Raw genomic sequence first — 21654 nt, 5'->3', positions numbered from 1 at the left:
GTAGCTCAGTGGTAGAGTACCCTGGTTTCAATCCCTAGTACAAATGAATAGATGAATGGATGAAAGAATAAAATGTCTGAGGTAATAGATGTGCCAATTACTTTGATCTTTACATGTAACATTGAAATGTCTCATTGTATTCCATAAACATGTAAAACTAAAAATTAAAAGATTTTAAAGGGGCCATAGGATCAAAGAGTTTAAGAATTTGCTATAAAAGAGTTAAATTGTAAAAGAGTTAAGTTCTACAATGGACAAATAAACTTCCATTTTTTTTTCAGTAGCTGCTTATGTTATAGTTGTAGTTCAACCTTGTGAAAGGTGTGTGTAAGCTTATATTTTATTGCTAAAAAGCACAGATAAGATGTGGGGATGTAGCTCAGTGGTAGAGTTCTTATTACTTAGCATGCCTAAAACCCTGGGATGGATCCCCACCCAAAAAAAAAAGAAACACAAAAATCAGATAAGACGTATGCAGACAACTAGTAGAATTTAAGGAAAAGTTTACTGATTGATCAGTTAGAACTTATGAAATAGAAGACTTCTACTGTTTTAAAAGTAAGTAGCATTAACTTTAATACAAATCCACTGATTTCTCACTACAGAGCTACGACACATAGCGATCTCATTCTGAGAGCAGCAAAGTTGGGCATCCCTTATCGTGTTATACATAATGCCTCCATCATGAATGCTGTAGGCTGCTGTGGTTTACAGGTAGGTAATGCTGTCAAGGCAGTTTTAAAATGGAATTAACTGAAAATGTTTTATTTTTCTGAAAATTACAAGTAGATTTTAGTTGTTCATGAATTATAAGATATACTATTATTTGATAAACATACTATTTAATATATACTAAGTTTTTTTATAGCAAATTTTCCTATAACTTACGTTTTCTCTCTTTTCTAGGAATAGCCATCTAGATTTAGCTAGAGACTAATTTTGATTTTATATCCAACTTGTATGTATATTAAAAGAAAAACATAAGCTAATTATGTTGCTTAAGTTATCCTAGAGCCTTTTTATACTCATTCAAATGAGTTAATCATCATTGCCGAGACCCATATTTATCTATTATTTCTGCAGCATCCAGAGCATTGTTTTACTGGGTGAGATGGTGCATATCTGTAATCCTAGCTACTTGGGAGGCTAAAGTGAGAATTGTAAATTCAAGACCAGCCTGAGCAACTTTGTGAGACCCTATCATAAAATAAAAAAGGGCTGGGATATAGCTCAGTGGTGGTGCACTTGCAAGAACCTGAATCAAATCCCTAGTACCACAAAAAGAAAAAAATAGTAGTATGATGCTGTATTTCTTAAAAGAATCCTTAAAAGGTAAAAGCCAATCATGTTAGGCTTTTAAGCCAGCTTTGCAATTATTGATGTGTAAAGTTAATTATTTTTAACTCCAACAATCTTCGTTTTGAGCAGCTAAAAGAGTGCTCCACAACTATTTTCTAAGATTTTTTTCTAAGCTGCTGACATGAGTTTTCCAATTTTGGTGTTTGTGTTCTGATGTTCACATATACATAATCCTCGAGTTTTCCAATTTTGATGTTTGTGTTCTGATGTTCACATATGCATAATCCTCAACAACTATGACTTCTACATGACAAACAGTGGTTTTAAGATTTCAGTGATTGTTAAGACATATTCCAATTTCAGATAATATTACAATAGAAAAATGTGCATCTTAGACTCTGTGATATAGTGTGTCTTCTTGAAATGCATAATTTAAAGATAGATATTTACAAGGAGATACATTAGCATCAGACCCTAGTGCTATGTTTGTATCTGTAGAGGACACTGTATTTCCTGTGTTACCTAGAACAATAGCTCAGTTTAGTTGACTTAATTAATTGTGCAGAACCAGAGAAAAGTATACATGGTTCATCACTTTCTCTTAGTTATTATGTTTAAATCGGCACAGAATTTTGCTCTCTTTTGTCTAAAGTGCATACTTCAGAAACCCTCATCAAGTCTTTTTTTACAGTTTAAGATCTTGGAACATTGCTGGGTTGCAGCAAGGTGAATGCTCTTCATAGAAATATAAAATGTTAGTGCTATAATGAATGCTAGGGTTGGAGAACATGACTCCAAAATGATATTCCCAAGTTTATTCAGGTAGATAGTAGCAAAGGTTTAAAACTCTTTGATTCTTAGTCCAGTATTCTTCCATTTAGACAATGCTATCTTTCAAGAGTTGATGATTGCTGGAAGAATGGAAAAAAGAGGGAAATAAATTTCTATGTGATAAAGACATGTAAACCTTAAGCTAGTGAAACATTTTTAAAACATTGATTTTAATTAGGAAGGTAACTAGCCCTTTCGTGTTCTGTTCTAAATTATCATAGCATTTTATTTAAAAAATTTTCTCCTTTTCTTAAGCATTTAAAAAAAATTAAACCAAACAAAAATATTGACCTTTTCTTCTGATCTCCTACACTGGTAGAGAAGCCATTGTTCTCATGTCTAGAATGGATGAAGGCGTTTGAGAGAATTTACTGTGAGAATTGGAAGTTTCCATATAAGTCCCTAAATTTATATCCATGTTTACAATATTAGTTTTTTAAAATATTTGGCTTCCTCATAGTTGTGTTTAGGATTTCTCTAAGCAGCCACAAATTATTTTCTCCTCATCTTGGTTTTATTATCTAATCTGGATGTGAAATGATTTACTTGTATCAAAAACAGGAAGTGCCTTCCTAGATTCTGTGGACTGGTGAAATTTCTGCGACGATATATATTTTGTACCACTCAAATCATTAGTGTCCTAGGGGGGAAAAAAAGGCAATTATTGATTCTTTTTTTTTTTAATGTAAAATGCCTTAAAAGATCACTTAAGTTGTCCCTCAGTGTCTTGGTTCCAAGATCCCTGTAAATACTAGATTTGTGAATGTTCAAGTCCCTTATATGAATTGGTATATTTACATGTGTAGCTATACACATCTCCTGTTATTTTAAATCATTTCTAGATTACTTATAATACCTGGTACGATGTAAGTGTGTATTAATAGCTGATAGGCTGTATTATTTAGGGAATAATGACAAGAAAAACAGAGAAGTAGTTTTCCCCAAAATATTTTTGATCTGTAGTTAGTTGATATCCTGCAGTATGCAAGAACTTTGGCAAAGTTCCCTTCCTTACCATAGCTGGCCTTTTTCTCTTTACTATTTACACTAGTATTTATAGAAAAATAATAGTCTTAATGAATGGTTCTCACACTTTAGTATTCCTTAGAGTCACCTAGAGGTCTAGTAAGGCTACTGAGTCTTATCCTTAGACTTTCTGATACAGTAAATCTGGAATGGGATATAAGAAGTTACATTTCTAACAGACACTCAGGTGATACTGAAGTTACTGATACAGCTACTACACTGAAAACCAACAACCTAGATGAATAAAAAATTTAGAAAGGGAAAGAATTGTATTATATTTCTTGTAGCATAGCAGGGTTGGAAAAATAAATTACAGTATCTAGAAATACCCTTGCCAAATGTAGAAATGTTATAGGTTACCTTGTCATGCTCTCTTGCTTAAGATTTTAAAAGGGAAGTAGATACTACTTTCAAAATGCATTCTGTCATCTCTGTGAAAGAGCTTTCCCATGATTTCAAAAACAGACATCTAGTTTGTTAAGCATAGGTACCACTTTGTGTGCTGTGCTAGACCTGAACAATTCATGCTTTCCATCATCTTTGCCTCAGGTTCAAGAGTAGTAGTATGAAATTCCTAACCTAAGAATGGGAACAGACTTTTAAGTTATCAGTTTATCGATCCTTTTTGAGCTATTCTATTGATTTGTTGTTTTCTAAAGGAATAGTATGGAGAATTTAGAATCAAATCATTTTTCATTACATTTGCAGTTTATTATTCAACAAAAGATTCTTGTTTATCAGTATTTATGATGATTGGTATTGGCATAACTAACACTTTTGTATATGCATACAATCACCTATATATAGGTAGTTTTATATACTATATTACAGACGTGCTATAAAAATAAAATTCCTCTATAATCTCAGTGACTTGGGAGGGTGAGGATAACAAGTTTGAGGCCAGCCTCAGCAATTTAGTGAGACCCTCAATTTAGCTAGATGCTGTCTCAAAATTTTAAAAAGTACTGGGGATGTAACTCAGTAGTAAAGTATCCTTGGGGGTTTTTGAGTTCAATTTCTAGTACCATAAATATGTAATTTAAAAATTCCTTACCACAAACCCCATATTCCTAATGAAAGTTTTTCTTACAAAATGTAAACTATACGAGAGGCTTCCAAGTTAGACATCTTTAAGATAAATAATGATTCATTCATTCAACAGTTAATTTACTTATAATTTGCTTATTAAGGTAAACTTGACCTATACAGACTCTGTATTTAAGGAGTTTATGTTTTGTTGGAAAGAAGAGGCAATAGCCAATAAAAAATGATTGTGTAATTTTCTCATCATTATGAAGTGCTCCCACTTTCTCTGGTTGTTGCATGAGTGACCTTGAGTATTGCCATATGTGCTTTGGTTTATGTAATCTGCTGTGAAAAAAAAATGTATATCACTTTCAAAAACTAGCAACTCATTTCCTTCTTTTCATACCACAACACTCATTGTGATAATCAGCATTGTTGACCTTGTAGTTCTTGCTGTTTGTTTTCAAAAGCATGAGTTGGTTTCATTGTTTCCCAAGGGCTAATGTAGGAATGATGACAGTACAAAAACACTTAAGTGGGTACTAAGTCTAGTAGAGCTCCACATGGTTATCTAACTTTAGAACTCATCTAGCTGTTTATTTTCCTTTAGTCATATAAGAACTTCTTTGACTACCTGCTAAATCACTGGTATATTAAAAGTTTTTTTTTTCTTTTCCATTTAATTTCTACTTACTACTCTTTCTAATCATTATTTTAATAGCACCTTACCAATTCTTTTTCAGTTCATAGTTTTATCTTTAAACTGGTTCCAGTGTGCCATTCTTCTAAAAAAAATTCTGGTAAATACTTTGTTTTTACTTTCTTTTGGGGGAATAGGATTGATCCCAGGAGCACTTTGCCAGTAAACTACTTTCCCAGCCCTTTTTATTTTTTAATTTGAGACAGGGTGACCTTGACCATATGCTTCTCCTGTCTCAGCCTCCTGAGTTGCTGGGATTACAGGAATGTCCCACCACCCTGGCCAGATGTTGAATTACTTATGCTTTTGCCATATTATTGGACTCTGATTTCTCGTATTTACACCTTTCATTGCACTTTATCGTAGTGGCATGCATACAATCAGTATGCAGCAAATATTTCATTAGTTGAATTGTTTGTTTATCTCTCCACCCAAGTCAGAGCTTGTCTTTGGAATTATGTGCTTTAAATGTGATTTTTTAAATTTATTCTTAAGTGAATTCTGTCATCTTTATATGAGAATATAAATTTTATAGCTCTTCTGTTTATGAAGTCAGACTCAACTTTTAAGTCTCTTTCTGTAAGTTGGCCAGGTTCATAATCTTAGTGTCAGCAAAAATCAGTATTAAGCAAAATTCATTTGAGATAAAAGCAACAACAGCAGCACAACTCTCAAATCTGTATTCTGTGTAGAAGAGAAAACTAGCCACTTTTTATTATGTGGTTTTGTGGTGCATGTTTTGACAATTCTGCTGGTTTGGCTTTCCCTCACCCTTCCTGGATTTAACTGATTTGATTTAAGACACGCATGTGTCGCCTCGTAGATTTAACAGATTTTTAAACAAAGAATGATAGAAAATATTTTTATTTGTAATACAAAATAACAAAAGCATTAAAACCTAATGATAAAATAAAGTGTTACAAAGATTTACATTTCTGAAAGGAAGGAATTATTAGTGGCTATAAGATGAGTTGGGAGACTGTTAGGGTCCCTTAGGTAAGTGGTGTTTGGGCTCAAAGCAACTTGATAGGGAATGAATTGAGTGTCAGGTTCCGTATGAATTATATAGCTGTAATGAATAGGAATTGGCACTTTGCAGAATGTCAGCAATTAGAGATACAGATTAGAGGCCAGTCAAGGATATTAGTTATTTCTAGGTAACTGCTTTGTGCTATTCTGCTGCCTAGTTCATATTATATCATTCTTCCCCCATGCTCAAATTCTCTACTCTGTCTTTTGAAGTCCAGCTCATACCCAATCTTTTCAGAAGTTACTTTCAAGTGCTGTCTAACGGGGAAAATAATGAACTCAAATTATCCTTATGCCTCATATTTTATATTTATTATTTATTGCCCATTATTTTTCTTGTGCGTTTTCTCTAACTAGATTGTGCCTTATACATAATACGTAGATGATCTTGAGTTGAGGGTTTTTGTAGTACTTATTTTTTTCTTTAATAGATAAAATAATCCAATATCAAATTAGATAAACTGCATTCTCTAAATTATTCCAGGTTTAAATGTAAAGGGCCCAGGTCTATTAACTGTTTCTTAGAAAATAACTGATTTTATGGTCTTTAAATTTAGATTTGCAGTAATGATGTTTTGGAGAAAATGATCACAGCACAAAGGTTTATAAAGCAACTCAGTATTTAGGCTTCTGCAACTTCGATTCTCCTCTCTGTATGGTTTTGCTCCAGTTTCTTTTTTATAGTTTACTGGTAAACCCTCTGGTTGTGAAACATAAAGAACTGGTCCTTCTGTTCTTTGAGGTACTGACATCTAAATGGTGAAACTGTTTGCATAATGTTCCAGGATTCATTGAAGAAGTTTGCTCCACAGCCACAGAAGTAGTTATAGTGTATAAATCAGGGTCCTGGAAAGTAGTACTTCTGTGAGGTTGTCTTTAATCCTCCAAGTGAGACAATTCAAAGACACTTTTACACAAAACGCTTCAGTTAGTGTTTCTATGTGACTAGCATCTCAATTCTCTTTTAAAGGACTTTTTACTTTCTTTTTGAATGAAATTCTTAGTTATTTGTTTCCATGACTGTATTTCTATGTCTCTTAAAACATATGGCCCATTTAAAGCATTTATATAGAATTTTCTTCAACTTCGTTTTCCCTTGAAGTTTCTCATGAACTAATGTTTCAAAGTTTGATCAGAGAGGTGAAAAATCTTTTTTTAAAAGAATGTATACAGTTGAGTATATCAGAATTAAGTCATTTGTATCAGAATTATAGTCTCAAATATATAGTAATATCATTAAGCTCACTCCAACAAGGAATGGAGCTAGGTTATATCAGGGCATTGTGTTTTAGAACATCTTCATATCATAAATATTATCATTATTGCATCATTAAATCTGTGTCATTTACTGAGTCTTTACAGTGTGAGACACTATATATTTTCTGTTATTTAACCTATAAGATCTAAGTTATTAATTTTATAGTTATTTATACTCATTTTATAGGAAGTTTTCTCCCAAGGGTCAGGGAGACTATTTGACTTGTCAGCCAATACATGTACTAGATGACCTATATTAAATATTGGATAAATTTGCCTCTCGTCAGACAATAACAGTCAAACTTCAACAGGTGTAGGGCCATTCCTGTGATCTTGGTTCAGGATGAGTTTATCCCAGAAATCCCACATTGGAACTCAAAATACATTTTTCACAGAAAAATTTTGTTATATGTGACGAAAAGATTCATGACTCTGAATACTTAAGTATACTGTGTGTCTCTGCACACTACCATGTAAACAGAATGGCTACTGAATACCATGACTTCTCTGAGAGAATACCTTGTTTAGACAGTTTTCACTGTCTGGACTTGAGGAATAAAGCCCCTATTTGATAGGTAAGTTGGAGGCTGTAGCCTATAAGCAACATGATGAACCTTCCCTGTAGAACTTGAAGTCATGTTATAAATGTTGGTTATAGATTTTGAGACCTCAAAATATAAAGCCTGAGAAATTTTGAGCTTCTCTAAGGAAATGTGGATGAAGAACTCTAAATACCCCTCCTTCTCTGATTTCCTTCCTGTCTGCTTCCCCATCACCTCTTGAGTTGAAGTGGCTTCTGAAACTAATCTGAGAAGCCTAGGTTGCTGGAAGCAGTGGATGACTAACCCCTGCTTTAGGCCAGTTTCTTCATTTCCAGATGAAGAACACAAAGCTTACAGAAGCTGAGTGACTTCCTGAAGTCACAGAGCTATTTCAGGCACACAGTTAATTTCTGACAGGACTAGATGTGATGATCAGTGTTCAGTACTTTCTTGCTGTTATGAATGTCTTCAAGCATTGTTTAAATTGAAGAACTAAATCTTCACATAACAAGTTTAGTGTTATTTTTACCATACATCAAGTCTTTGAAAATAAACTTCCTTTTCACAGTGCCCAGATAAGAACTAATATTAGTATATCACTCCACTGTTTGAGTAACACTTTTTATATATTATTTGATCCTTCCAACCCTAAGAGTAGGAGGGACAGTGTTTTATCACTCTTCCTACTTTAGAGATACAGACTTAGAGTAACATCATACAAGGTACACAGCCAGAATTTAAAACTAGATTTTCTTAGCATAAGATTTGGAATTTGACTCAACTTAAGTGAACTGGTCCAGCAAGACTGGGTCACAGAAACAAACAGCTTGATTGTAATGATGGTGAATTAGAGTGGGTCACTTGGGTGGAAAGGGTGAGATTTGAGAAAAGGCCTTGATCATTAAACTTTATAGTGAGGGAAAATTTGCTAAGCTAAAGATGTATAAGCTTAAACAGTAACGGAGTTTGTATGCAATTTGTGAATTTTATTGAGATAATATGATAGGAAGGAGCATTCTCTCACACCCAAGTTTGAATATTTCTTTTTTGTTATTAATTAGCTGTGTGATCTTAGATGAGTCAGTTGACCTTTCTGAGTCTTGGTGGTCTCATCTATAAAATGAGAATAATAATATTAACCTCATAAATATAATGATATTAACTTCTTTTGACAGTGCTCAAAAGTCTTATTTTCCTCTGTAGGCTCTTCATATTTCAATATTTTCAGTGATTACATATCTAAATTTGAATTGGTTAAATGTTCCTATACTGACTGCAGGACTTCTAGGGACATCAGAAAGAGACCAGCTACTGTGCACCAGAGAACTTCTCTTGCTTTTTATTGTGACAGATTGACCTCTGACCCTATCAAGTCTGGGTCTCATTTTATTTATTTATTTATTTTTGTGGTACTGGGGATCCAGAGCCTTGGGCTTGCTAGGCAAGCACACTACCAGCTCTGGTTTTCACTTTTTATTTTAGTTATAAAGGGATTAAATTTTCTATGAATTAGTAATGAATTGTTTCATCATTAATTAATGTTTTTGTTTTTTCTAGTTATATAAATTTGGCGAGACAGTTTCTATTGTTTTTTGGACAGACACTTGGAGACCAGAAAGCTTTTTTGACAAAGTCAAAAAGAACAGACAGAATGGCATGCACACATTATGCTTACTAGGTAAGAGTTTGGAGTTTCCTTAAAGTCATAATATGGTGTTGGTGGGATTAGAAATTAGCATTGTCACTCTGGAAATCAGTATGGAGACCCCCCCACTCCCAATTAGGAATGGAAGCACTATATACCCAGCTATCCCATTCTTTGATATATATCAAAAAGATCTTAAAGCAGCTTACTGTAGCCGTACAGCCACTCAGTGTTTATAGCAGCATAGTTCACAATAGCCAGGCTATGGAACCAACCTAGGGGCCCATGAACAGATGAATGGATACAGAAAATGTGGTGTATATACACAATGGAGTTTTACTCAGCCATAAAAAAGAATGAAATTATGGCATTTGCTGATAAATGGATGGAACTGGAGACTCTTCCTAAGTGAAATAAACCAGACCCAGAAAGTCAAGGGTTCAAATGTTTTCTTTTATACATGGAAGTAGGACTAAAATAAGGGGAAGAAAGAGAAAGTCTGGGGAGAAGGGGGGTTCGGTGAAAATAGAAATCAGTGGAGTAAAGGAAGGGGATTGAGGGGAGGGAGGAGGGAAGGTGGAATAAATAGGACCAAACTTTCCTATTTACATATGTGAATATGCCACAGTGAATTTCATCTTTATGTGTATCCATAATACACTAATTTAAAAAACTATACAAAAAAGTCACAGTATGGAGTTGTTAAATTGATCTGATTTAGATTTTGTGTTATGGTGAAAACTGTTCTGTGGTTAGTTAACTAGAAGTTAGAAGGACACAGTCTAGCAATTTTATGTGTATGTGTCACTTCTTGTACTCTCAGGGAAACACTGTCTTCTCCATATACCACATAGCTAGTTTTGCATATATACAATAGTTCATGCTGTTACCTCTTATGACCTGTGGATCCTCTCCAGTTTTCCTGTATCTTACCTATTTGTCCGTCGAGGCCTTCTTTTTGTTAACTTATTGCAAGTCAGCAGACTTATATTTATTCTTACCATTAAATATCCTGCATCTTCCTACAGTGTTTCTTGAAGTTTATAGTATTGATGCTTTCAGAATTACAGAATGATAAATCCAGAAGAGACTCTGAAACTTGTTTTACAGATGAAGTTAAAACCTGGTAACAGCAAATAATTTTCCCCAATGCCATGCAGCTAATTTGTGGCAAAACTGGTAAAATCCAAATAGTCTACTATTCATTGTTCTCTTCACTGAACCATCCTGTCCAAATCCTATTTCCTGTTTGGTATAGAAAGAGCTAGGATTGCTTTCTCTGTATAGCAACATCATGGAAGGAAGAGGACATGGGCTATGTTCCTCAACAGAGGTCCTGAAAATGTACTGACTCAGATTTGTTAGTCCCTATTCTAATAGCATGTATTACAGAAACACTAGTACTAAAGCTTTATTCTCTAGCTGATGAGCAGAGCACACTAATTGACATCTTTGACCCCTGAAATGATACTTAGTTAGAATCAGAAGATAAAATCCCAGTGCTTCTACTTACTATTCCACTTACTGGCTAGACAATATCATGGAACATTCCTTAACTTTTGTCTTCATATTTATTGAATAGAAGAAATCCCTATTGCCTTATGGATTGTTTAAAGCAGTACTTCTCAAACTATTTCTGATAAAGGACAAGGGTTGGTTTGTTTGTTTTGTTTTGTTTTTTAGTGTGTATTTTATGTGTGTGTGTTTTTTTAATATTTTATGTCCTATTCTTTTATTTCAGTGTTAGATAAGTGTTTGTAAAGAGTTACTCTTCATTTGTTGCTTTGTCAATTACTGGTAACAAAATGCTCACATAATGGCATCAGTCCTAAGAACACACTTTTAATTATACTGTTTTGTTGATACTGTGAAATCACCCAGGAGGATGAACCCATGATTTTATCCTCTATAATAATACAGATATGCAAAACATTGAAAAGATTTTCATTTGCAAAAACTTTTCATTTATTGACGTAACATGTCCATTTTATAACATTATTCAATAATATATACTTTTGTACAACATAATCACTATCAAATTCAATCAATATGTCTTAATAGAAAAGATTATAACTCTCTTTCAATAATGGGTGGTGTTTCCTGTGGGGTACAAATCAGAAATTAATGTCCAGAGCAGGAGTTAGCAAGCTGGTGCCCATGTGTCAGCTCTGGCCTGCTGCCTTTTTGTGTGTGAAAAAAGTTTTATTGGAACATGGTCACACACATTCATTTCTGCATTGTCTGTGGCTACTTTTGTGCAATAGTGGCATTGAGGAGTACTAGTAGCAGAGACTTGATGATATTCAGAACCTAAAATAATTGTCATCCAGACTTTTATAGAAATCTGCCAGCTACTGACCTGGAGTAAAATTTTATCTAATCCCATGTGTTGCACCCTGTATCTTCTCAGTGACTCTCTTTCCATCTGAATTATTTTATTAACTTGGGTTGATTTCTTTCCTGCTTCATAAGAACAGGGATTTTGCTTGTTTATTATTCTCCTTAAATGCCTCAAATTCTGGCACAGTGAAGCTGTTCAGTAAATATTTATGGAAGTTAATTGGTTAAAGTTTTTTTTTTAGTTTACTTTCTCAGACTTGGTCTTATTACCCATTAACACAGAAAATGTTTAACTCTTTCTAGCGCATTTAGTTATAGTCAGATTACATTCCCTTTATTCTATTCACTTTGACACCTAATTAATTCTAGATTTTGTTTGGGCCATAAGTATTTATCTGGCTTATGTCTCTATCCCACAATTAGCTGTTTGATATATTTTCTAATTTTAGTTTATTGCCAGTTGGATTTAGTGCTTTTATTAGCAATTAATTAGCTGTATAGTTTTATCCTTGATTCCCATGAGAAGATGCTGGTCTTTACTTTTTCCTAAGCCTTACTATCAAGAACACTGTAATACACTTATTAGTTTGGTGTGGCCTGCACCAAAATTAGATATATCCATCAGTGGGTTGAAACTCAGAGTAGACTGACAGGGGAGGACAGTCTACAGCTGTTAAAAGGAATTTTATTAAAAGAAGAAATACAAGTATATAAGTATATTTAATTGAGGAATAAAAATGAGGATTCATTGGTGCTCAGATACTAGAGTGGATATATGCTTTACAATAACGATCTTATTGTCAAATGACATTTCTGAAGCTTAAAACTGAGAGTTTTTAAAACAGGGAGAAAAGTATCTAAAAGTTAGGCTACTTTCTATTCTTCCCATAAGTCCATTAAAGATGAGGGAAAGGAGAGTCAGCAAGATACATCTTTTGGAAAACTTTGAAAAGGCAGGTAGAAAATGAGCTTATAAGGATATTTATATTACTGTGCTATAAACAATGTTCACTGTTTAAAAACATAAGAAAAAATGTAAAAAAGAAGAAAATCATAGGGTATTTATTGAGCACTACTTCCATGCCCAATGTGGAATCAGGTTCTTTTGGAATACTAGGGAAGTATTAACATGAGTTCTACTCTCAGAGTTTTGAAATCTAGCTTGGAACTAATGTGTTATGCACATGAAAGTTTAAAAAGCAATTAAGTTCTATTGTATGGAGAAACAGGAAGGACAAACAAGAACTTTGGCCCTTGAATTCTGTAAGAGGTGTCTCTTTTCTTAGCTTTCCTGGGAAAAGACAAACAAGGTTAAACAATGTATCTTCCTTGCTTCATTAACAAAAGCAGGAACAGGGTATGAAGTATAGGATGTCATGATTCCAAATCCTCAAACCATAGATCTCATCATTTAATCATCTGGCATTCTCATCATTTAAATTAGTATGTATTTATTGAATGCCTCCTGTCAGCCAATAAACCATGAGAATAAATCATTGTAGGAAACCACAGAGAATTTAAAATTTCTTTATCCAACACCCATACATATGATGTAACCAGTGGTTTTGTAAAGATAGTGTTAATTGAATAGATATTTCCAAGATCAAAGATAGAGAAATTCTGAAGATTAAAAAAAAAAAAAAGAATTACAATGTATATTGTTTAAAGTGTGGGTAGTAGGAGAGCCACCTAAGTAAATTTATCCAGTAAACATTTATGAAGTATCACCTGGGTGCTTCACATTAAGCACTGTCACTAAGTCCTGGCACTAAGATGAGTAAGAGAATCTCTTACATTCTAACAAGTAGAAGAAAAGAGGAAAATTTATGACTTGTGGGATGACAAGGAAAAAAATAGTATACCTGATTGGCTAAAGACTAATTTGCTGATACAATCTTATGTTCAACTAAAAAGCATTTGCCTGTAAAAATTCTCCTCAACTCTCTTTATTGTAAAAATCAGATTCTATAGAGCATATCATTAAAAATATTTTTTAAAAATTGAAAATATGAAAAACGATCTTATTGTCAAATGACATTTCTGAAGCTTAAGGTGAATAAATTAATAAATGTGTTATACCTTTCAAAATCTTATAAATATCACTGAAAAGTAATCTTAAAGTCAACTTATACCATTAACTGTATTAGAGGGCATGTTTTCAATAACATTCCCATATGTGCCAGGCAAGTGGAAGTATTAAATAATGATATTTTAAATGTGAAAAATATTTCACCACTGGTTTCAAGAACATTTAAATCTTACATATAGAGATTAATCTCTCCTGTAATTTTTAAGCAAATTCATTAGTATCATTTATAAGAAAAACTTTTATATTCACTTAAGAAAGTTGTAGAAGTCTATCAAAGCTTCCTCAGTTGCACTATATTTATTTTTACAAAAACAAACTTTGGCTGAACCATTTGTTTTGGCATGTAAAACAGGAAGCAGCTGTTGCGCTTGCTGTTGTATGCAGAGTTCCTGTGAGGATGTAAAAGATTCTGCTTTTTCACCTTTTACCAAATAATTCATCTAAACCATCAGTGATTAAAAGTGTAAACGATCAAATATTTGTGATGTGTGGACTGTCAAGCTTCATGAGAGCCAGCATGATGTCTGAGCAGGTTCCTGGATGTCCCAGTACTGGGACAGTATCTAACACACAGTCAGTGCTCTGAAGCCATTAAAAGTACGAGTACTTGGTATTAAAGTATTTCTTCATAATTATAACACGTTTTGTCATTCATAAGAAAGTAGAAGTTTCTTTGAAAAATGTGATAAGAATCTTTTTTCTCTTTAAGTTGCATCCATTAATTCTTGTGCCTGACAAAGCGGTCAGAATAGGAATATGACAAGACTTTTCAGTTGAGTCTATATAGTTACCAGCTAGTAAAAATGAAAACAAAGATTTTGATTAGCTGTTAGGTAGTGTACATGCCAACACTTTTCTACTTCTTTTCTTTGTCTTCTTTTCCAGTAGGAAATTAGATCCCTGCAGGAGGGTCTCAGTGCCAAGCTCATGTTTGTTTTCTAACTAGTGGCCTTTACACAACCACAAGCTGTTCTCTGATTTCCTTAAGAAAATGACTGGACACAGTGTGATCTTACACTCTCACACGAACATTTTGGAAACATTTGGGAAGAATGTTTCCATAAAATTTAGGTGACTCTTAATCAAAGTTTACAGTAGGGTTTTGGATAAAGTATACTTAATTAAAATTAAAAGAATTATTTTTCATTTCCAACAGACATCAAAGTAAAGGAGCAGTCTTTGGAAAATCTAATCAAGTAAGTTCTTATTCTGAGAATGCTTACATATATTTTAATGCTTTCAACTAGTCAGTAAGTTCTACTTAAATGATATGAGTTCTAAAGATTACTGAAAATCAGCTTTTAAATAACAGCTAAACATTATTTTTATGAAATGGTAAGCAGTGTGACAGAGTGGAAATTGCAGTAGGTTTCATAGATTCACCCTGAGAACAGCGGTGAGCATCTAACAGTAAATCATCTAATAGTAAAGCATTTTGGGGATGAATTAACACATTGGGAATCAAAAAACATGAGTTTGAGTTCCAAGTTTTCCTCGAGTATTGTGCTCTTGGGCAGTACATGTTCGTCTCTGAGACCTTATTTCCTCATATGTATATTGATAGCAAATATTCTTGTTTGCTTAGAGATGGTAGCCAATATAGTAGACACCACCCACACAAGACTCATGAGCACTTGAAATGTGACTGAGGAACTGAATTTTTCTTTTTTTTTTTTTTTTTTTTTTTTTTTTTTTTAAAGATAGAGTGAGAGAGGGAGAGAGAGAGAGAGAGAGAGAGAGGATTTTAATATTTATTTTTTAGTTTTCGGCGGACACAACATCATTGTTGGTATGTGGTGCTGAGGATCGAACCCGGGCCGCACGCATGCCAGGCGAGCGCGCTACCGCTTGAGCCACATCCCCAGCCCTGAATTTTTCATTTAATTAATTTAAAATGGATATTCCATTTTTTTGAAAACCTGTAAGTTGTTTGGAACAACTTCATTATATAAATCTATATGACCATAAATTTTATGAAATTTAAATACAGATCAAGTATTTCCAAAGAAAATTAACATCCAAGATGTTTTGTATGTATATGCCAGATTTCAAAAACTCAGTATGAATACAGTCTTTTTAATAATTTATATGTGAATAAATATTAAAATATATTTTGGAGATATTGAGTTGAATTAAATATATTATTAAAATTAACCTTGCCATTTTTTTTTCATGCCAGAGTTTGAACCCAGGGGCACTTAACCACTGAGCCACATCCCTAGCCCTTTTTTATATTTTATTTAAAGAAAGGGTCTTGCTGAGTTGCTGAGACTAGCTTTGAATTTGTAATCCTGAGGCTGCTGGGATTACAGGTGTGCACCACCACGAGCAGCTTAACTTTGCCTTTTTAAACTTTTGTTATTGTTGCTGCTGGAAAATTCGAGATTATGTTGTGGCTTCTATTGTATTTCTACTGAATACCACTGACTTAGAATTGTTTTGTGAGCTAGTAGAATAATCAAAACAATTTCGTGTTCTTGGGCAAGAATCAAGCAGAGGTAGTGTAGGGATTTCTTCTCCCAGAGAAAGAGGACTAGAAATGTTGTCCCTGGTGAGAAAGGTGATAAGCATTGTGAAAGCCCCAGGGGCCATTGGTCCCTACCATCAGATAGTGTTAGTGGACAGGACCATTTACATCTGTGGACAGATAGGCATGGACCCTTCTAGTGGACAGCTTGTACCAGGAGGGACAACAGCAGAAACTAAACAAGCTCTTACAAACATGGATGAAACTGTGAAAGCTGTAGGCTGTGACTTCACTAATGTGGCCAAAGCAATGTTTGATTGGCTGATATGACTTTAGTACTATCAATAAATCTATAAACAGTATTTTAAGAGTAATTTTCCTGCTAGAGCTGCTTACCACGTTACTGCTTTAAAGGAATACACATAGAGATGGAAGCAGTAGTTGTTCAAGGACTTCTCACAACACAACTCTATAAATGTGCGACATGTCTTTAAATTAACACCTTGATTTTTACAATTGATGTTGGAAAATGTACATGTGACTAAAATATCTGAAGTTACCATGGAAATACCATATCATAGAGGGATTTGACATGAAATGAATATTAGATAATGAATCCAGTTACTGATGCTATAAATTACACTTATGTGCACTCATTGCTGAATATGGGAGAAGAGATGATCATTATATAGTCATTTAAGTAAATAAAAGTACAGGGGAATTAACATGTAGGAAAGATAAGTTATTGTTCCTGAAAAATAATAAAAGGCAAACGTAATTCAGTTAAATTCTATTAATTTATTGGGTGAAATATTTAGTTATCATGTTAGACATGTGATTCTGCCTTTTCCTGAGTAAATTTTCAATCTTGAATGGTAGAAATAAAAGAGAAGAAAGTGGGCCAAATTTTTATAGAGACAGTATTTTTTTTTCCTAATGGAAATAAAATAGACAACCAGATTTCCCTTAAAAAAGTCATAAAACACTAACATCTAACTATTTGATTGCTATGATTATTAGGTAAATCTGGTAGGCTTTTTAGACATACAAAAGGAGACATATATCCAAGATTTTCAGTTCTTTACTCCTTTTGTTTTCTTAGGGGTGAATTGAAAAAAGAAATATGTAGTTTAAACATGTTAATAAAAAGATGCCTAGCATGTGCCAGGCTCTAGAAATCAATTCCCAGCATGAAAAACAGTAATAATAAAAAATAAAAAGACTATAGAACCTGATTAAGCTACAATATAGGCCACATTGACAACTTTTTAAAAATTATTTTTGCCTGAGGAATCACTTTAAATGAAGAACACATTGATTTAGATATTGATTCCTGTGATCATTTCAGTGAGATCAGAGGACAGTTGAAATAGAGCAGTGTAAAACAGCTCAACAAAATTTGAACATCACTGTGTACTTAAAAGTCATTATCAAGTAGCCAAATGAGGTGGCACATACCTGTAATCCCAGGACTTGGAGGCTGAGGCAGAAGCATTGCAAGTTGAAGACCAGCCTCAGCAACGTAGTGAGACCTTGTCTCAAAAAGAAAAAAAGGGCTGGGCATGTAGCTCAATAGTGGAGTACCTCTGGCTTTAATCCCCAGTGCTGCCAAAACAAAAAGGGGAAAAAAAACAGTTGAGTACCAAGTGAAAACTCCAGACAAAATGTAGGCTATACGATTTAAGTATACCTGGAGGAGTAATTGCATTAGTAACGTATTGTGTAATTTCATGACTAAGAACAATGACTTCTAATTTTGTGCATATAGGGGCAGGAAGATTTATGAACCTCCTCGCTATATGCATGTAAACCAAGCAGCCCAGCAACTTCTGGAAATTGTTCAAAATCAAAGATTACGAGGAGAAGAACCAGGTATTCAAGACCCTGTATGGGCCTTCATATTATTATTCTTCTGGTGCTACATTGAGATAGGTCTATAATTTAATGCCTGACACAGATCTACATACATATATATTCCTCCACTGAAATGTAAATGTTTTTGCATTATACTATATTTCTTGTCCTTTTTTTTCTAACCTTAACTGAATATTGCAGACTTTAAGTTTTAATGAAAGAAAAATAAGTGAGTTCTTTACAATAAAATCAGCATAATTCCAGAAAGTGAGGATTTTTCACCAGCTAATCAGATTTGATATAATTATGTTAATGTATAAATAATTTGATAAAATAGAGAACTTTGATTTTGGCTCTATTAGATAAATGGTGAGATCAGTCCTGTAAAAATATTTTTATTTGCCTTATACTCTTTCTGAACATTGAGATCAGAAGTTTTTTTTTTCAGGGTAAAAACAAAGAAAATTTATCTTTATATTCCTAATAACTAGATATAGTGGTAGTATAGAAAAAATATGTATTGTCAGTAAATCTTTATTAAGGATATTGTCATATACTATCTTTGAATACTTGTCCTCTGATAAGAAAGATGACATTAAGAAATTCTTGAGTGACATTGCATATTTTATTCTCATTAGTATTCTTGCTAAATTCATGAAACATAGTTTGCAAGAATGTTCTGCATTCATAACTTCATGCCAAGTTCTTTGCATGTCTACTTTTCCTGGTATAAATCATTTCCCCATTTTGATCACTGTTCAATCAGGACTATTTTCCCAACTAAACAATGAAACCAGTAACAGGTCAGCCCTTCAACTGTACCACCATAGTAAATGATACTAAAATTCGCTAAAGTTGGTTATTCTGAACTTAAAGCATACCAAAATGCCTATTACTTGTAAAGGACTCTATAGTTTACTAAATACTCCTATATCCATTGTCTTAGTCTTCACAACTACCATTTAAGAGTGGTGGTATTAAATTTTTGAAAATGAGAAAACTGAAGTTTGTCACATAGCTAATGAGGTGGCCAACCAGAAACACAAAGCTATGTATTTTTCTTATAATCCCATTGTTTTTCTGGTATATCTTGATTAATATTAATCTCAAGAATTTATTGAAAGTATAAGTATGTCACAAACATGTTCACTTAGAATCTGTTTTAAGATAAATGTTATGAAATTGTAAGGAAAATAGATACATCTGTCTATTAAATCCTTAAAATATGAGCTTATGTAATCCCTTGGAATTCTCAATAAAATAATTGATCTATAGTGAATAGCTAAGGTGATTTAAAGATAATGGGGGCTTCTTTAAATGTACTTGTTGTACTAATATTTTTGCATATTGAACAGGATGATGTATTTACTGAATTAAATGTCAGTATCTTTTTTTTTTTTTTTTTTTAATAGCAATCACAGAGGAGACACTCTGTGTTGGCTTAGCCAGGGTTGGAGCTGAAGACCAAAAAATAGTAGCAGGCACTTTACAACAGATGTGTACTGTGGACTTGGGAGAACCATTGCATTCCTTGGTTATCACAGGAGGCAGCTTGCATCCACTTGAGATGGAGATGTTAAGTCTGTTTTCCATACCAGAAAACACCTCAGAATCCCAAAGCATCGATGGACTCTGAACATGGACATTTTCTACTCTGGCACATTAATTTCAGTTAGATATGGATATACACATCTTTGTATAACAAATTAAGCAGGTCTTTTGTTTTAACTGGTAAGTATAAAACAAATAAGCAAGAAGAAAGAAACCAACAATGCTTGATTTCCGGTGGCAATAAATTTTCCCCATGTTATCATCACTTGTTGCTATTTTGTCAGCTTTTCAAGATGTACACACATGGAGCAAGTTAAGCTGGAAAACTTGTAAATTGACGTCCATAGAATCATTTTAAAAGCAGATTTTGTCTTTGAGAGCAGTAATATAAGGTAGTTGGTGCAGAGTATAACTTAGAGGAGGTGTAAGGTGAATCACTTGAATCCTAGTTTTAAAGGGTAAGAAATGTAGGAGTGGCAAGTAAAGCAAATAAAAGAACTAGTAACAAACACTTCGCATATTGATTTTCTTTTTTTCATAAAATGTCAGCTGTCCTGACTGTAAGATGAGTTAATCCTGACAGCGCTGGTATCGGGACTTATAAACAATGGTGGGAGGAATAGCTGTCCACCCAGCAACCTACTCAGAGCTCAACTGAGCACATGGCATACAATGACTGCCTTCTGAACAGGGTGTCTTGGTTAGTTGACATCTTAATTATGTGACTCATTTTGTATTTTGGAAGTTATATAATTGTTGAATTATAAATGTTCAGCTAGCCATGTGCTGTTGCTATTTGATTTTAAATAGACTCTTTCTCACCAAGCAGACCGATGGAAAACTTGCTGACTACAAAATAAATTTTTAAGAATTCAGATTTGAAGACAACAAGAGATTGGTCAAAATCCATCATAGCACTTAATTTAGTAAAGATGCCTTCATATTTATGCAGGTAGTTACATTCTCCTTACTGGTTCTAGATAACTCTCATTTATTGTACTTCATGACCATAAAGTTTTATACTTTGGTCAGTTCAGAATAGAAATAGCTTTGTTACATGTTAGTTCAGTTAGTCCAGTTTTGAGTATTTCCATGGCCTAATCAATTTGACCTCTTTGCTTAGTAAGTTCATTGAAAGTTGAACAAAAATTCCCCAGTTTCATGATCTTATCAATTATCAAGAAATTATTTTTACTTATTGGAGATAAAAGATTTTTATGTATGTGATACATCCCATTTTCTGTCTGTGTACATAAAAGGGGAGAGAGCTGAAGACCTTTCAGTACCAGTTCTACATTATTTTCTCCTGAGGTATTAAACCAAACATTTAATTTAAATGAAGATCTTCTTATTTTGGTAAAGGTAGAATAGCTTATAATGTACATACCCTCCCAGTATAAACTTCAGGCAAAGTATAATAACAACTGTCTAAAGACACTAGGGAGAATAGGAAAGACAGTAGAATGAATCGGACATAACTTTCCTAAGTTCATACATGAATACAGGACCAGTGTAACTGCATAGCTTGTTCAGCCACAGAAATGGGGTCCTAATTAGAGTAAGTTTTGTGCCATGTATGTATAATATGTCAAAACACATCCTACTGTCATGTGTACTTATAAAGAACAACAACAACAACAAAAAGACTAGAGAATCACCAAAAACAGGCTGAGCACTATGCTAACCTGGCTTTCCTCCTCAGGGCATTCCCAGGCTGGTGAAGAGGCTAGGATGCAAGAGAAACTTGCGTCTTATGTCTTGAGGTTTTAGAGGATGGGTTTGGGGGCTGCTAGAGGAGATGGAAATTGAAGTAGTAGATCTTAGAAACAAAGGTGCTGTTTTAGTCAGCTTTTTCACTGCTGTGACTAATGGCCCTGATAAAAACAACTGTAGAGGAGAAAAAGATTGTGTAAGGGCCCATGGTTTCAGAGGTGTTAGTCCATAGAAGGCCGACTCCATTCCTCCAGGATTGAGGTGAGGCAGAAGAACATCATGGAA

At 33.7% G+C, this 21654-nt stretch overlaps 1 protein-coding gene and 1 pseudogene across 2 annotated transcripts in view; both read left to right on the top strand.

Moving 5' to 3' along the window:
- Window positions 1-20167, top strand: part of Dph5 (diphthamide biosynthesis 5) — a 33151-nt gene extending 12984 nt beyond the window's left edge. For both annotated transcript variants that reach the window (XM_013364910.4, XM_005339693.5), the window contains exons 4-8: window positions 606-714; window positions 9268-9388; window positions 14941-14980; window positions 18020-18123; window positions 19518-20167. In XM_013364910.4, the coding sequence (XP_013220364.1) occupies window positions 606-714; window positions 9268-9388; window positions 14941-14980; window positions 18020-18123; window positions 19518-19741 (598 nt within the window). In that variant the 3' untranslated portion in view covers window positions 19742-20167. The remainder of the gene's footprint in view (window positions 1-605; window positions 715-9267; window positions 9389-14940; window positions 14981-18019; window positions 18124-19517) is intronic.
- Window positions 15445-18011, top strand: LOC101971672 (2-iminobutanoate/2-iminopropanoate deaminase pseudogene; annotated as a pseudogene).
- Window positions 20168-21654: the final 1487 nt, after the last annotated feature.

The sequence above is a fragment of the Ictidomys tridecemlineatus genome, chromosome 11 (assembly GCF_052094955.1).
Source record: "Ictidomys tridecemlineatus isolate mIctTri1 chromosome 11, mIctTri1.hap1, whole genome shotgun sequence".
Lineage (NCBI taxonomy): Eukaryota > Metazoa > Chordata > Mammalia > Rodentia > Sciuridae > Ictidomys > Ictidomys tridecemlineatus.
Note: the sequence above shows the minus strand (reverse complement) of the source record. Positions and strands in the feature narration are given on the sequence as shown.